This window comes from Eretmochelys imbricata, chromosome 1 (genome assembly GCF_965152235.1).
Source record: "Eretmochelys imbricata isolate rEreImb1 chromosome 1, rEreImb1.hap1, whole genome shotgun sequence".
Classification (NCBI taxonomy): domain Eukaryota; kingdom Metazoa; phylum Chordata; order Testudines; family Cheloniidae; genus Eretmochelys; species Eretmochelys imbricata.
Genome location: NC_135572.1, coordinates 170,559,711 through 170,577,172, shown reverse-complemented (window position 1 = coordinate 170,577,172; position 17,462 = coordinate 170,559,711). Strand labels below are relative to the sequence as shown.

The window sequence follows — 17,462 nt, the reverse complement described above, 5'->3', positions numbered from 1 at the left end:
ACTACTATATCCTGAATTAGAATTCATCAATTCTAATGAACATATTCTCAAGACCAGTGGTTCTTCAACTTTTGTATTGGTGACCCCTTTCACACAGCAAGCCTCTGAGTGCGACCCCCCTTTATAAATTAAAAATACTTTTTTTTACATTTAACATTATTATAAATGCTGGAGGCAAAGCAGGGTTTGCAGGTGGAGGCTGACAACTCATGACCCCCCCACGTAATAACCTCGTGACCCCAGAGGGGTCATGACCCCCAGTTTGAGATCTCCCCCATCTAGAAGCAAAGTATTTTAAGCATTGCCATGAGATAATTCCCAACATTAAGTGCAACCCCTTGCCCCATCTTCATTACCATGTTAAAATATTGTCCAGAAATTTCTATAGTTGCACTGAGGAGCATCCAGCTCCTACCTAGAGGTGTGACACTGCCCCGGTGGCTCTGTGCACTGCCCCGTCCACAGGTGCCGCCCCTGCAGCTCCCATTGGCCGCAGTTCCCAGCCAATGGGAGCTGCAGAGCTGGCACTTGGAGTGGGGGCAGTGTGCAGAGCCTTGTGGCTGCCCCTACATGTAGTAGCCGGAGGAGGGACATGCCGCTGCTTCTGGAAGCCGCGTGGAGTGGGGCAAGCCCCTGATCCCACTCCCTGTCGGGACTCGTGGGCTGGATTCAAAGGTCTGATGGGCTGAATGCGGCCCACGGGCCATAGTTTGCCCACCCCTGGGTTAACCCCAGAATTGGAGGATGGAAAGAAAGCCTGAGAAGGCTAGGTAGAAAGAAGCCTCAGGAACAGCAGCAAGCTGTAGCACTGAGCAGACTTTAACTGCTCACTATAGGATTTCTTGGCTGGAACCCAGTGTAGAGTTGGATTCCCCTACCAGCCACTGGAAGTGGTACAAGATTAGTGGAGAAACCAACCGGACAGCTAGTCCAGAAGGGCTTTGTTACCCTGGAAGGGGAGGACTATATAGTGACCTGGCCAGAAGGCCAAGTCATGAATGGGGAGCACCTGGAGTTGTAAAGAGAAAAAGGTGGGGGAGGTGTCACAGCATGAGTAACTGATGGAAGTGGAGGCTAGCCTAGGTGAGAGCTGAATCCCTAGATGTAGCTACAAGGAGATGCCACCAGCAGTGAGTGAACTCCTTCACACAGGGTATCAAAGTAGTTCTCAGACGACCATGGTTGTGTGTTTTTGTTTTGGTTTTAGAGGGCCCCTGTATTACCTCATTATCCACCTTCAAAACTCTCTTCTCTGACGTGATGCCTACAAAACAAACTTGACAATGGTTAGGCTGCTGGTGTGATGAGACCATTACCTATCACGCTCAATCGGTAACATTTCATGTTTTCTTTGTACTCTGCCATTGGTCTGTCTGTATCCATCTGCCATCTCTTGTCTTATATTGAGCATATGTCTACACTACAATGGCACAGCTACAGCACTGTGTATTCACAGTGTAGACATATGCTTAACATAAGACAAGAGATGGCAGATGGATACAGACAGACCAACGGCAGAGACATTGATGGAAGGGGTTTTCTGTCAATGTAATTAATCCACCTCTCTGAAAGGCTGTAGCTAGGTCAATGGAAGAATCCTTCCCTTGATCTAGCCAAATCTACATCAGGGCTTAGGTCAACCTAACTGTGGTGCTCAGGGTGCAAAATGTTTCACAGCCCTAAGCAACATAGCTAGGTCAGCCTGAAAAACATTAGGCTAAAAAACATATTCAGATCCATTGTAGAGCACTTGCCTTATTTTCCAGAAAAAGCAAACCAACACAAAGGAAAGAAAAAAGGAATTTTGATTTGTCACAGATGTAAATCAGGAGTAATTCTACTGAAGTCAGTGGAGTTACACTGGTATAAAACTTATATAAATGATATCAGAACTAGGTCCTAGATATGAGTTTATGTTTCTGGCAGTTAGTATTGGAAGCCTACTACATTTGAGAGACAAAAATAGGTACTCTTCACCCAATTGCCTGATGACTGTGCCCCAATGACTAACTCCCTAATTCCCTTCTCCAATCACTGCATCATCCAAATTGCCACTTTGTCCCTTGATGGGGCTTAATCCCTGTCAAGGTTCCTTCCCTACTCTGAACTCTAGGGTACAGATGTGGGGACCTGCATGAAAGACCGCCTAAACTTATTTTTACCAGCTTAGGTTAAATGCTGCCACCACCAAAGTGTTACACAAAGAACAGGGGAAGTGCCCACTTGGAAACGTCTCTCCCCCCCAAAAATATCCCCCCAAGCACTACACCCCCTTTCCTGGGGAAGGCTTGATAAAAATCCTCACCAATTTGCATAGGTGAACACAGACCCAAACCCTTGGATCTTAAGAACAACGAAAAGCAATCAGGTTCTTAAAAGAAGAATTTTAATTAAAGAAACAGTAAAAGAATCACCTCTGTAAAATCAGGATGGTAAATACCTTACAGGGTAATCAGATTCAGAATATAGAGAATCCCTCTAGGCAAAACCTTAAGTTACAAAAAGACACAAAACCAGGAATATACATTCCATTCAGCACAACTTATTTTATCAGCCATTTAAACAAAACAGAATCTAATGCATATATAACTAGATTGCTTACTGACTTTTTACAGGAGTTCTGACCTACATTCCTGCTCTGGTCCCAGCAAAAGCATCACACAGACAGAGGGAACCCTTTGTCCATTTCCCCCCTGCCTCCAGCTTTGAAAGTATCTTGTCTCCTCATTGGTCATTTTGGTCAGGTGCCAGTGAGGAGACTTTCTTATCTTAAGGTATGTCTACATTGCACATTCCTTCTGGCTGTATGTAGGGTATATACACTACATGCCTTCCTTAGCATGAGTATAAATAGCAGGGTAGGTGGCGAGGTACTGCTTAGGGGAGTAAAGAGACAGCTGAACGCTGTGGGTATGTAACCGGCTATATACCCTACACTGCTCTCTATGTGCCCAAGTAGTGCCTCCCCTGTCGATCCTGCTACTTTTAGCAGTGTAGTGTCCCACAGCTGCCTCCCTGCTTCTGGAGCCTGCCCCTGCCATAGTGAAAGATTGGGCACTGGGGAAAGGTCTAGTGGGAGGGAGGCAGTGGGGAAAGGCTCCAGCAGCTCCCCACTGCTACACACCACAGCATGGATAGCCTGCTTTTCACTGCACTGTGCAGCTATACATACCCTACATGCTTCTGCAAGTGTTGTGCAAGCTTTCTGAAATTCATTGTAAATTTTTCCTCTCAAATTTCATTCCATTACATCCCTTTATACCACCCTAAATAATTCCTTTCCATCCTGGGTGTGTTAATCCTTAGAATACTTGTAAATGATGATCATGTTCTAATGCAAGCCAAATAAATCAAAGTTTATTATTGTCACAGTTTGGTGCAGAAGCATCTCCTTGAACTTGTTCAAGATCTGTTGTAAAAACAAAAAGAATGGAGTTTTGCTGAGCAAAAGTGAAAGCTTCCAAATGTTTGATGGGATTTTATTGGTGGTGGAAGGAAGAAAAGAGTCAATGCACAAAAAGTCGAGGCAGCTACTGCAAGTGCTGCTGTGTCTGGATTTTTAATAGTGTGATTAAAAATCAGAAGCAAACAAATTAAAATGGAAGGTTATGAAGTCACTATCCTGGAAACCAAACAAATTGCTGAAGTAAGGCTTGTGAGAAAGCTCAGCCTCAAATGTCCTAGAGTTTACTGTTACAAAAATGGATAGACATTTAGAAAATCAATGCCGTGATGACGATGTTCAGCTACCATGAAGAAAAATACATTAAAAGTGTTTTTCATGGATTATTCAATGTTTGTTTAATACATACACGCTTGACATCCCTTGCTAGTTCACCAGCTATTACTTACCAAGGGGAATGATAGCTTCACATGAGATTCCTAAAACTAGGAATATAAATGTTTTTCTCTCGTGACTCAGTTCTCTGCAGTAATGCATATATATGAAGAAGTAAGCACTTTTGGAGAAAAGTGATAATTCTGTGAAACTGCTGACAGGAGTTAATTTGAGAATAATGAACTTTACTTCCCTGGGATTTATTCTTCCCATTTTCAATCAGGGTTATGAAATTTATTCTACAATTTCTGTCAGTTTAAAAAAATTATCACACACACAAAAATGAAATGAAGCCAGAACAGAATATGAAAAATATAATCCAAGACTTTTGACAGGACGCATACTTCTATTTAGAATCCTTTCTGAATCCTTCCCATTTGCTTTTCACTTTCTCTACATACTTTCTGCCTGAAGTGCTCAACATACTTAAAAATATATACTGAAATATAAAAAGTAACAGGTGTTGCTGGGAATACAAACAAAACTGCTGTATGTTTAAGATGGATTTACAATTGTTTTAACAAATTAGTTTTGCGTTTGCTTGATTCCTCTAAACATGAGAAGAGCATCTTAGAATATCAGGGCTGGAAGGGACCTTAGGAGATCATCTAGTCCAACCCCCTGCTCAAAGCAGGACCAATCCCCAATTTTTGCCCCAGATCCCTAAATGGCCCCCTCAAAGATTGAGCTCACAAGCCTGGATTTAGCAGACCGAGGCTCAAACCACTGAACTATCTCCCCTGATCTTAGGAATCACTGGCAGGTCGAGTGATTGCAAGTGTGGAACTGATTCATAACTATTTGTAAAGACACTTTACATTTGTAGTGATTTAATAGTTATGTGTTTTACCTAGGAATATCTTTAAAATGTAAAAACAGCTTAGATCTCCCCCTTGTGGAGTCATTTACACTCTTTGCAAATTAGTGTAAAGTAGGTGGAAAATCAGAGGGGCAGCCATATTAGTCTGGATCTGTAAAAGCAGCAAAGAGTCCTGTTGCACCTGCCGCTTTTAGGTGGAAAGTACAACTTTATACACAGATTGACTTCACATGGTGCAAAAGAGTGGCGGAAAATCAGGCTCACTACGTTAAATGTAATAACTATTTGTCTGTTGTATAAATCCAGTCTTGTACCATTGAGGACAACGGTAGGTTTGCCAGTGACTTCAATTATCACAAAAATCAGTCTCTATATAATCTCTGGAGTAAGGATCCTGGCTCTTCTGATCCCAGCACTGTGAGAGTGCTACTGGAACATAAACAAATACAATAAATAAATAATACAATAATAATAATAATAAATAATACTTGAAAACTACCCTCGCATAGAATCAGAGATGTTTTATTTTTCTGTTCAAACTACGCTCAGTGCAAGCTATTGTTCCAGGGCGTGGGGCAGCTGCGTAGGAAACTGGGATGATTTCACAGTGTTAGTGTAAAAGAAAAGTTACGTTTCCACTGTGCTTGCCAAGTGTGCATGGCCAAAAAGACGATCAGGATTTCATCAAGATTAACATGCATGTTCAGAGCTGCACAGAAGAAAACAGGGGCTGGAAGGTGGCTTGGTTTGGCTATTGCAGCCAGAGTAGATAGGATTCCCGTTACAGCTGGAATTCTCCGTTCGTTTCACGGTTGCTCCACCCTTCCCCACCACCGGCTCTGTGCGGCTGTGTCTCACCTCTCCTGCCTTGGCAGCGGGGAACCTGTGCTGGATAAGGACAGCACTGACCAACATGTAGAAGCGGCCCCAGTCCTTTCCGCTCTTGGGACCGTCTTCCCTGCAGCGTGACGGGCAGTGCTAGGATCCGGCAGAAACCTTCCTTCACACCCAGCCTGGGCGGCTGGAGAGACGCCTCCCCGCAACTCCCCGAGAAGCCCCCGCTGGAGGGAGCCGGAGAGCCCCCGCCCCCGCCTGCAGGGCGCCGCGGGAGTCCCGCTCGCCGAGGCGCCCAGGGAGCTGCTCCAGCCGCCTCGCGGGAAGCAGCTGGTGCTGGAAGATGGCGAGCCGCAGCCTCCTGCCGCTTCTCCTCGGCACCCTGGGGGCTCTGTGCTGTAAGTGGCGCGTCGCTCCCCTCTCCGCCGCGGCCGGGCCCTGCTGGAGGGCAGGGCGCAGCCCCAGCCCCGCTGCTCCCTTTGTTCGGCCGGCTGCCGGGGCTCGCTCGCCCGGCGCAGCCCCGGGGCCGGAGCCGCTGTGTCTCCGGGGAGCCAGCCGCGGGCGGGGTTTGATCCCCCTGCTGTGCTGGGAGTCGTGGCCCTGCCTCCCTGCAAGGGGGGAAGCAGGGACGGCCCGCTCCCTCTGCAGGCTGGAGCGGGCCCCGGAGCGGGCTGCGTCCAAAGCAAAGGGATGCGGGAATTGGAAAGGATGGAGCGGGGCTTATCGCTTGGGGTGGCGGGATATCTTCTGCGCTAGTCCGTAATGCTGTTGGTCGGACCAGTTTGGGGGGCGAGGAGCTGCTGACTCCTCCAGAAGGTGGCTGGGCTCCTTTCCTTCCAACCTGTTGCTTTAAGCTTCCCCTAGGAGCTCGGTGAAGACGAGTTTGCAGTGAGGGGGACCCGTTGCTGAATGGAGAGGTGCATCGCCTTGGCCCGGAGGAAGGCTATGCAGGGCTGGAAGGTACCTGGACTTCTGGCCAGCCCCCTGCATTGAGGCAGGCCACGGTACACCTAGACCATCTCTGCCAAGTGTTTGTCCAGTCTGTTCTTAAAAACCCCCTCTAATGATAGGGCTTCCACAACCACCTGTGGAAGCCCATTCCAGAGTTTAACTCCCTTTACTGTTTTTAAAAAAAGGTTTTTCCTAATATCTAACCTAAATCTCCGGTGTTGCAGATTAAACAGTTTACTATTTGTATTACCTTTAGTGAATATGGAAAACAACTGATCACTGTCCTCTTTATAATGGCCCTTAACATATTTGAAGACTGTTGTCAGGCCCTGCCCATGTCTTCTTTTCTCATGACTAAACATACCACATTATTTTAATCTTTCCTCATACATCAGGTATTCTAAACCTTTCATCATTTTTTGTTCCTCTCAAATTTTTCCAATTTGTCCACATTTTCCTTAAAGTTTGATGCTCAGAATTGAACACAGTACTCCAGCTGAGGTCTCACCACTGCTGAGTAGAGTGACACACTTATCTCCCATGTCTTATGTACACCTCAGAAAGATATTAGCCTTCTTTGCAACTGTATCACATCCTTGACTCATTCTATTTGTAGAGCCACAAATATAATTCCTGGATTCTTTTCAGAACGACTGTTGCTTAGCCAGTTATTCCTATTTTGTAGTTGTGCATTTAATTTTTCTTTCTTTCTGAAGTGTAGTACTTTGTACTTGTCTTTATTGACTTTCAGACCAGTTCTCCAGTTTGTCATGGTTGTTTTTAATTCTAATTCTGTTCTCCAAAGTGCTTGCAACCCTTCCCAGCGTGGTACCATCTGCAAAATTTATAAGCATACTCTAAGTCATTAATGAAAATATTGAGTAGTACTGAACCGCAGACAGACTCCTGTGAGACCTCACTAGATATGTCTTCCCAGTTTGATAGCGAACCATTCCTAGCTACTCTTAGAGTACAACCTTTCATCCAATTGTGCATCCATCTTTTAATAATTTATTTTAGATCACATTTCCCTAGTTTGCTTATGACAATGTGATGTGGGACTATGTCAAAAACCTTACTAAAGTCAAACTATATCACATCTACAGCTTCCCCCTCCACTTGCTAGTAATCCTGTCAAAGACGGAAGTTAACTTGGGTGCTTGTTATTTACATGGATTTGTCAAGAACAAACAAAAGCTCTTCGAGGCAAGGACTGCCTTTTCTGTGTTTGTACAGCACCTAGAACAATGTGGTTCTGGTACACGACTGGGGCTTCTAGGCACTAATGCAATAATAATAATAAATAATACCAAACCCTTGCCTGTAAAACCAACCTGTTTGCCTGCATGTTTAGGTCTCGTACCGCACCTATCAATGTGGTAGCTTAGGCCTGGTCTATATTACAAAGTTAGGTTGATGTAAGTCGACTTGTTTGTGCACGTGTCTCTGGCTGATGTCAGGACCCTGTTATGGGGACGCAGTAAGTGTCTTACTGTGGTCAATAATGCAATACAAATATAATCTTTTCCAATACTGTGTCAGATTCTGCAGTTCTTTACCTCATGTTCCTTCAAATAGCAATTCGTGGGTGGACCTCTGAACTCTTGTGGAGTGCTATTGACTTCAGTAGAGCTTTGGATCAGGCCTCAAGTGAACAAAACTATTATTGTTTTCTTTGCGCCCAGGAGCAAAAGCCAAAATATGTATCCACCATAGAAATAAAAACAAACAGCTTCAGTACAAATGGGGGGAACATGTACTGATAAAAACAGAGAACATATTGAAACTACTGTATGTAACCTATTAAGTAGGCTTGTTTCAAAGCAAGTTGTTCATCTGCCTCAATAAGGCAGTTTTCAGGGTGATTTTTACAAAATAAAGAAGCGGTATCAGAGCTGAAATTTTTCTATGTCTGCAGAAAGTTTTAATGTATTATGTAAAACAGAGAAACCCCAAACTTTCCCTTGCAGTTTCAGAAACTTGACACCATTCTATTGACAGCATGGTTCAAACGGTAACTCTTTTTTAAAGCAAAACAGAAAAGGGAAGTAAATCAGGAAAAAAATTGCCCTGCCCAGAGTGCACACTGAATATAAACATGAGAAGTTGTAACAGTGGAAAAGAAATCTTCCGATTAACAGTGCGTAAATATGCAGCAAATTATGCCAAACATCTGATAAGAATGTATCATACATAGAATATATTTTACTGAATACCCTATAGTTTTATATCATACATTTAATTTGTTTTGATGTCTCCAACCTCTTCTCATTTTAGTGATTAGATCTGACATCTGTTTCTGAGGTTGTGTGTGGAAATAACATTTTGAACTGAAATGTATATGTAGCAGTATCTCACTAATTCACAATGGACACCTAAAGTGAGATAATCTAGCCCGGGGTGGGCAAACTTTTTGGCCTGAGGGCCACATCTTGGTATGGAAATTGTATGACAGGCCATGAATGCTCACAAAGTTGGGGGCTGGGGTGAGGGCTCCAGATGGGGGTGTGGGCTCTGGGGTGGGGCCAGGGATGAGGGCTTTGTTTGGGGTACCGGAGGAAGCTGCAGGCTGGGGGTGGAGCAGAGGGATTTGGAGTATGGGAAGGGGCTCTGGGGTGTTGGAGTTGGGGTGTAGGAGGGGGTACAGGCTCTGGGCTGGGGGTGTGCATTCCAGGGTGGGGCCAGAAATGGGGGGTTCAGGGTGTGGGAGGGGGCTCTGTGCTGGGGCAGGGGGTTGGGGTGCGGGGTGGGGGCTCTGAGCTGGTGCAGGGGAGAGGTGAGGGCACCGGGTGCAGGCTCTGGGGTGGGGCTGGGGATAAGAGGTTTGGGGTGCAAGAGGGTGCCCTGGGCTGGGAATGAGAGTTTTGGAGGGCAGGAGGGGGATCAGGGCTAGGGCAGGGAGGTGGGATGGGGGAGGAGGGCGGGGGGAAGGCTGTGAGTGGTGCTTACCTCAAGAAGCTCCTGGAAGCAGTGGCATGTCCCACTCTGGCTCCTACATGGAGGCTTGGTGCCAGCCACGTGGCTTTGTGCGCTGCCCTGTCCGTAGGCGCTGCCCCTGCCGCTCCCATTGGCTGCAATTCCCAGCCATTGGGAGCGACAGAACTGGCACTTGGTTTGGGGGCAGCGTGCGGAGCCCTGTGGCTGGCTGCCCCTACACGTAGGAGCCAGAGGGGGGACATGCCGCTGCTTCCGGGAGCCATGCTGAGCCATGGCTCCCGACGGGAGCTCAAGGGCCAGATTAAAAGGTCTGATGGTCTGGATGTGGCCCGCAGGCCATAGTTTGCTTACCCCTGATCTAGCCTTCAGTAGCCTGAGTGAAGGTTCCCACTGCATGGGTTGGCCATCTCCTATATGAGAGTGGAGGAGAAGGAGGTCACTGCCTCTACAGTACCATCTTCCTCTTTTCCCCCACCCTCCTCCCACTACTCCCCACAGCAGAACCTCCTTGACAGGGTAAGAGATTTGCTGCTGAGGAGAGGGTAGCCAGCCGGGGATAAGGAGGGAGGGCTGTAGGCAGCATCGGAGGGAAAGTGCCTATTACTGGCTCTTCTTTTTCTTCTCTCCCTTATAGCTACCAGGCATTGAGAAAAGACTAGTTAATTTGGTTTGTTTCACCTATATGGGAGTGGGGACTTTTTGTTTAATTCCTTATTTGATTTCTTGCCTTTCCAGTGTTTGGAGATAGAAAGCTATTTGTCTCTTTATTTAGTGATTCACATTTCAGTTGTTGTTCCAAGTTAGTGCACTTTTTTGTCTTCAGATTTCCTCTTTTTTTTTTTTTTTTTTTTTTTGAGGGGGTGGGATGGGTAGAGGTCTGCTGATGCAGCTGTGGGTGACAATTTACATCATGTACTCTAATGGAGACCATGTGAGCTTCCTAAGCTATGAGCTACCCATTCAAAATTTAAAAGGCCTGAAAGAATCCTTGAATGAGAATGAGCTGCGTTCATGGGATAGTTATAAGATCCAGGGGAATAAGTGCATTAATCTAGATGTGTAGTGGTAGTGATTGTGGAAAGATCACAATCGGGGCTTTAAATTCAGCCGGAGCTGTCTGAAGCAGAGCTCCGGTAAATTTTTTAAACCTGTGGGTGTAAAGCCCTGAGCCTTCGTGTGCCCCATGGGGCTGAAGCCCAGAGCCCTGAATGGTGGTGAGGGGCTATGGGAAATACTGTATTAGAATTTAAGCCTTGGTACCAATGAATCTAAAAGTGCATCAGACCTTTTATGAAGTTTCCAAAGTCCGATCAGTCTGATATTTTTTGCTCAGGTTGGTGTAAATCAGGATTAACTGTATTGAAGTGAATGGAGTTTCATTGGTGAAACTGACAGGAAAATCAGGCCCTGTATGTCCCTATGAGGACTTTACAAAGGCAGTATAGTGTCTTTGGCAAATGTTACAATGCACTATTCTGACCCACCTAATTCAATTCTGAGTAAGTTCAAAACACATATTCCTAGTTCTTGGAAAGCCCTAGTGCAGTAGTTCCCAAACTAGGGGCGCCGCTTGTTTAGGGAAAGCCCCTGGCGAGCCGGACAAGTTTGTTTACCTGCCGCGTCCGCAGGTTCAGCCGATCGCAGCTCCCAGTGGCCATGGTTCGCCACTCCAGGCCAATGGGGGCTGCGGGAAGCAGCTGCCAGCACGTCCCTCAGCCCATGCCGCTTCCTGCAGCTCCCATTGGCCAAGAGTGGTGAACCGCGGCCACTGGGAGCTGCGATCGGCCAAACCTGCAGACGTGGCAGGTAAACAGACCAGCCCGGCTTGCCAGGGGCTTTTCCTGAATAAGTGGCGCCCCTAGTTTGGGAACCACTGCCCTAGTGCAAAGGACCATTTTCAAGAATCTTTGAATAAGCCAAATATGGAGTTTTTGTGCCAAAACATCTTGGAGATAAAATATGACACAAAAACATAAGAATTCATGAAAGATGATTTATACCTATTTTCCAATATCCATATCTCAAACAAATTGTCTCATTCACCTAAAATTTGCCAAGAAATATCTCATAGGGTCACACATGCAAAACTTTGAATTATAAACAGCAATGGCATAGTATTAACCAGGGGTGGTTTTACCAGGTAAAAGCATAGGTTTTTTTACCAACCTGGGAAAAAACTAGTTTGTCCCAGTGTAAGGCATTCTCTATTTTAAAAACTGTTTGTTTAATGCACACCATATTGCACTTAGTTGTAATTACATGTCCGAATTGTGGTTACATAAGGCAGTAGACTTGAAGATTAATTTAGGATTGTACAAATAAAAACTGAAACTGTTGTGGGCATAATACTAATATGTGTAACTATAATACTGAATGTCGGAATACCCTTTGGTTTGAGATTTTCTCAAGGAAGTTGTACATGTCATGACTCAAGTTTCAGTTTTCAATATTATATGAGCAAAAGTTGAAAACATTTGATTATATGAAAACAACAATGCAGAGTTGTGGGCTAGAAGCATTAAGCAATGAGAAGCATGCAGAGCTGCAGACTGTCAGTCCAGGTCCATTTGGCCAAGCAGCATTCTGTATCATAAGACCAACTTTGATTTAGTGGGTAGACTGCGCCCATTTCTCATTTTGAATTGATTCATTCTGTGCTTGCTGAACACTGATGCAGTTGCACCCCCAGTTCTATGAAGTCACATGGAATATCAGCACTGGAACATCAGATTTTTCTACCATGTTACAGGAGAAGCATTTGCCTTAATAGTGGATGAAAAATTGATCTCTAGTATGGAGCTCCTTCTGCTAGAAATGCAATTAAATATGGCAGAAAGTCAGGATTTTTGCTGAGCAACCACTGACTTCCAGTTTCTTCTTCTTCAGCTGACCATTCCTTTCTTGCATACTTTGGATAAGGGAAGTTGGCCAACATGTGTACAGGAGTAATTGCCTCAGGAACTCTTTTATACTTTTGCTTTGTGTGGTGCAAGATCTCCACTTATCAGGAAATACATACAACATCAACTATTGATGTGTCCCTTTTGGAGTATGTCAAGTGCCGCAACAACCAGTTTCAATTGACTGATCAGGTTCTTTGCTTCTCAGTAAATCCCTTGATTATTAATTATATTGACCACTCTATCTTCAAGTTCTACATCATGATGGCTCACAGTCCTGAGACAATGTGGCTGACTTTTAACATACATTTCCAGGCATGTTGTTTGACTGGTCCATCATGTGTCACCAGGGATTTGCGGTTTTACAGATCCTTAGCATTCTTTTAATGAGGCTCCAGGCTCATGGTGAATATGGAAATACTTTTGTAAATCTACATGTTTCATCAAAGGACTTGGTGTAAGGTCTTGTCAAGTGAAATTAGCCAACGTGATGCACATCTATATGTAACCAAATTGTTGATATCTTGTTCCAACTCACTTCTCACACTTTGCATCTTTTCCCCATTGTCTGTCAGGTAACTCTTAATAACCACAACTATACGGGTCATTTGCTAATGCCTTGACTTCCCCTGACACTGAAACACAGTACTTTTCAGTCTTATTGCTTCCAGTGTCAACCGCTGATACGTAAACGTCATTTTTCTCTAACTCCGTGGTTCTCTAACTTTTGTACTGGTGACCCCTTTCACATAGCAAGCCTCTGAGTGCGACTCCCCCGCCTTTATACATTAAAAACACTTTTTAATATTGTCATAAATATAAAGGGAAGGGTAAACCCCTTTGAAATCCCTCCTGGCCAGGGGAAAGCTCCTCTCACCTGTAAAGGGTTAAGAAGCTAAAGGTAACCTCGCTGGCACCTGACCAAAATGACCAATGAGGAGACAAGATACTTTCAAAAGCTGGGAGGAGGGAGAGAAACAAAGGGTCTGTGTCTGTCTGTAATCTTCTTGGCCGGGGATAGACCAGGAATGGAGTCTTAGAACTTTTAGTAAGTAATCTAGCTAGGTATGCGTTAGATTATGATTTCTTTAAATGGCTGAGAAAAGAATTGTGCTGAATAGGATAACTATTTCTGTCTGTGTATCTTTTTTGTAACTTAAGGTTTTGCCTAGAGGGGTTCTCTATGTTTTTGAATCTAATTACCCTGTAAGATATCTACCATCCTGATTTTACAGGGGGGATTTCTTTATTTCTATTTACTTCTATTTTTTATTAAAAGTCTTCTTGTAAGAAACTGAATGCTTTTTCATTGTTCCCAGATCCAAGGGTTTGGGTCTGTGGTCACCTATGCAAATTGGTGAGGCTTTTTATCCAACATTTCCCAGGAAAGGGGGGGTGCAAGTGTTGGGAGGATTGTTCATTGTTCTTAAGATCCAAGGGTCTGGGTCTGTAGTCACCTAGGCAAATTGGTGAGGCTTTTTACCAAACCTTGTCCAGGAAGTGGGGTGCAAGGTTTTGGGAAGTATTTTGGGGGGAAGGACGTGTCCAAACAGCTCTTCCCCAGTAACCAGTATTAGTTTGGTGGTGGTAGCGGCCAGTCCAAGGACAACGGGGGGAATATTTTGTACCTTGGGGAAGTTTTTGACCTAAGCTGGTAAAGATAAGCTTAGGAGGTTTTTCATGCAGGTCCCCACATCTGTACCCTAGAGTTCAGAGTTGGGGAGGAACCTTGACAAATATATTTAACACCATTATAAATGCTGGAGTCAAAGAAGGGTTTAGGGTGGAGGCTGACAGCTCACGACCCCCCATGTAATAACCTCATGAACCCCAGTTTGAGAACCCCTGTTCTAACTGCACCCAGTTCTTTGGAGTAACGTGCACAGCCATCTTGTGTTAATGTAACTGCTTTTCCATGTAATTTGTTGCATGCTTCTACCCTCAAGCTATCAGTGACTGCATCTAACAGTTCACCAGCTATTTGCTTTTGATTGGGTGCTTTGTAATCTGGCCCTCAGTAGCTAATCCATTGCTTGAAAATTTGCATGTTCAGTAACAGACAAGGAAATATTACAGCCATATTTTTTTTTTCCAAATTTCAAGCCTAGCTTTTTGTTTCAATTCTGGAGTTCTTTTTGTTGCAAACATTTGTGGTTGAAAAACCATGATGCTTCCTCCTGGTTCGTGGCTGACCTGGATCTGATTTTCCTTTGATGTACCTGGCAATGCAGTATTATTATATCAGTACCTTCATCCTCAATCTGATGCCAGTACTCACATACATTTAGCTGAAACCAGTGATTGTTTTGTCTGTTTTTTCAACTGTACTTTGCAAAATGTCTTCTCATACGGTCTGCCTTCCAAATCACTTTTTCTTTTCAATTTCTGCATCTAAGACTCTCTCTCTTGCCATTTTCATGAATTTTCTCAATATCCATTAATTGAGTCAAGTGGTCTTGCCCCTTTCCTCATACTGAAATATTTTGACTTGGATCCCTGTGCTCCCAGAGTTCAGCTGCACACCAGATCAGGAGACAGAGGACTGGACTGGATAGTTAGTTTGGGAGCGTACTACAAAGACTTCAACTTGGGAATCTGGGAATTCGCCATCTTTATTTGCTAAACAAAAATAAAATTTGCATTCCTAAAGAGAAGGAGAATTCCCAGCTTCAAAAATTTCAGTTTCTGTTTGGGGTAGCCAAGTCAATAGCATAAACATTAGGTTGAGGCTTGGTTTGTTTAATTTTATTTCCTTTAATTAAAATTACAGACAACATAACTGCAAAACTATTATCAAATTGCTAAATGTTTTTCAGTAATTTTCATTACTATAGTCCTAATTTTATTCTTTGTGGTTTCCTGGTTTAAACAGGTATTTATCAACACCCTGTCCAAAACTAGTTTTTCCTAGGAAATTGCCAACCGTGCCTATAAAGGATGCAAAGATGTGCGTGAGGAAAATCAGACTTATAAATCGGGCTCTATACCAGCGGTAGGCAAACTATGGCCCGCGGGCCACATCTGGCCTGCGGGACTGTTCTGCCTGGCCCCTGAGCTCCTGGCCCAGGAGGCTAGCCCCCGGTCCCTCCCCCACTACTCCCCCTCCCTCGCAGCCTCAGCTCACTGCACTGCTGGCGCAATGCTCTGGGCAGCAGGGCTGCGAGCTCCTAGGGCAGTGCAGCTGCAGAGCCCAGCCTGACCCGGTGCTCTGCACTGCACGGTGCGTGGCCGGCTCAAGCCGGGCTGCGCGGCTGCCTGTCCTGGTGCAGCCACGCCGCTAGCCACTGGTGCTCCAGGCAGCGCAGTAAGGGGGCAGAGAGTGAGGGAAGAGGGTTGGATAGAGGCCAGGGGAATTCAGGGGGTGGTCAGGAGCCAGGGCTGTGGACAGGGGTCGGGACGGTCAGAGGGTGAGGAACCGGGGGGTTGCATGGGGGCAGGAGTTCCGGGGGCGGTCAGGGGACAGGGAGAAGGGGTGGTTGGATGGGGCAGAGGTCCCTGGGGGCGGCACTCAGGAAGGAGGGGGGTTTGGAATGGGGCGGTGGAGGGCAGTTAGGGGCGGGGGGTCTGGGGGCGGTCAGGGAGAAGAGGTGGTTGCATGGGCCAGGGGTCCTGGGGGGGCAGTCAGGAAGGAGAGGAGGGGTTGGATGGGTGGCAGCGGGCAGTTAGGGGTGGGGGGCCCGGGGGCGGTCAGGGGACAGAGAGTGGGGGGGCGGGAGTGGATGGGGGGAGTCCTGGGGGGGGGGGCGAGAAGCAGGGAGGGGTCAGGTGGGGGGGGGCTGGGCCATGCCTGGCTGTTTGGGGAGGCACAGCCTCCCGTAACTCGCCCTCCAGACAATTTCTGACACCCGATGCAGCCCTCAGGCCAAAAAGTTTGTCCGCCCCTGCTCTATACTGTCTATAATTCTGTGGCCATGGAAGCGATGGCAGAATATGCCTTTTGCTTCAGGACATAACATTTTATTTAGAATGAAATTAATCTGGCTCCTGTCCAGATTTATTAGTGGAGAGAAGTTAAGCCTGATCTAAACACAGGGAGGTTTTGTGTGCCAGGATAATTATTTTGGTTAGGGCTGTGACTTCTTTTTGTTTCTACTAAAATAGTTATACCATTATAAGACCTAGTGTGGGCACAATTATATTGTTATAAAGGTTCTTAAACTCTTGCAGCCCACGCCTGAGTTATACTACAAAGTTAGGTCAATGGAAGTCACCTGACATTGACCTAGTTGTGTATGTGTATACATTTAAATATGTCTCCCACTGATGTAAGCTCTCTGTTATGCCAACATAGTAACACCGTCTTCCTGAGTGGCGTTGAGCCATGGTCGATGTATTGAGGTCAGTGCTGCATGAATGCAGATGTTGTGTTGCCTGTGTCAACCCTAACAGTCCTCCAGAAGCTGTCCCACAAAGGCCAACACTGACTGCTGTGGTCACAATTGTGAACTCCACTGCCCAGGGGTCACGGAGACCAGAAGCCCTGCCCTTTTAAAACCCTGCAAATTTTTGAAATGCCCTTTTCCTGATTGTCCATCTTGGCACACCTAGCAGCTCTTCACCGTTATGTGCAACTGCCCAGCTGACCATTCCAGCTACGTGTTCCAAGTGCACTCCAGACTAGAGTAGACGAGGTATTGGATCTCCTGGACCTGTGAGGGGAAAAACACTGTGCAAGCACAGCTACAGACCATGCACAAAAATGTGGACATCTACAATTGGATTGCATGGGGGATGCAGGAGAAGGGGTATGGCAGAGATCAGCAGCAGTGCTGAATGAAAGTGAAGGAGCTGCGGCAGGCATATCAGAAGGCCAGGGAGGACAACAGTTGATCCAGTGCTGAGCTACAGACCTGCCACTTTTACAAAAAGCTGCATGCCATCTTGGTGAAGACACCGCCACCGCTCCACCCACCACTATGGATACCTCCAAGGAGCCTGAGTCACAGGCTCCTGGCATGAACAGCAAGATGATGGGGGACATGTGACTGGGGGAGCCAGCTGTACCACAAGCCAGGACCTGTTTGAGACTCCACTGCAGTCCAGTCAGTCCTGGCAATCGATCACAGATGAGCCCAATGCAGGGGAAGAGACCTCAGGTAAATGTGTAAATGTATCTCCCATTACAGTGATGGCATCCCCAACTTACCAGGATACAGCTAGTGACTTTGAGTTAATTATATGT

The 17,462-nt window shown here is 45.8% G+C and overlaps 1 protein-coding gene across 1 annotated transcript in view; it reads left to right on the top strand.

Annotated features, from left to right (window-relative positions):
* The first annotated feature begins 5,780 nt into the window (after nucleotides 1-5,780).
* Nucleotides 5,781-17,462, top strand: part of JAM2 (junctional adhesion molecule 2) — a 63,673-nt gene continuing 51,991 nt past the window's right edge. The window contains exon 1 of the mRNA XM_077819828.1: nucleotides 5,781-5,890. Within this exon, the coding sequence (XP_077675954.1) occupies nucleotides 5,836-5,890 (55 nt within the window). The 5' untranslated portion in view covers nucleotides 5,781-5,835. The remainder of the gene's footprint in view (nucleotides 5,891-17,462) is intronic.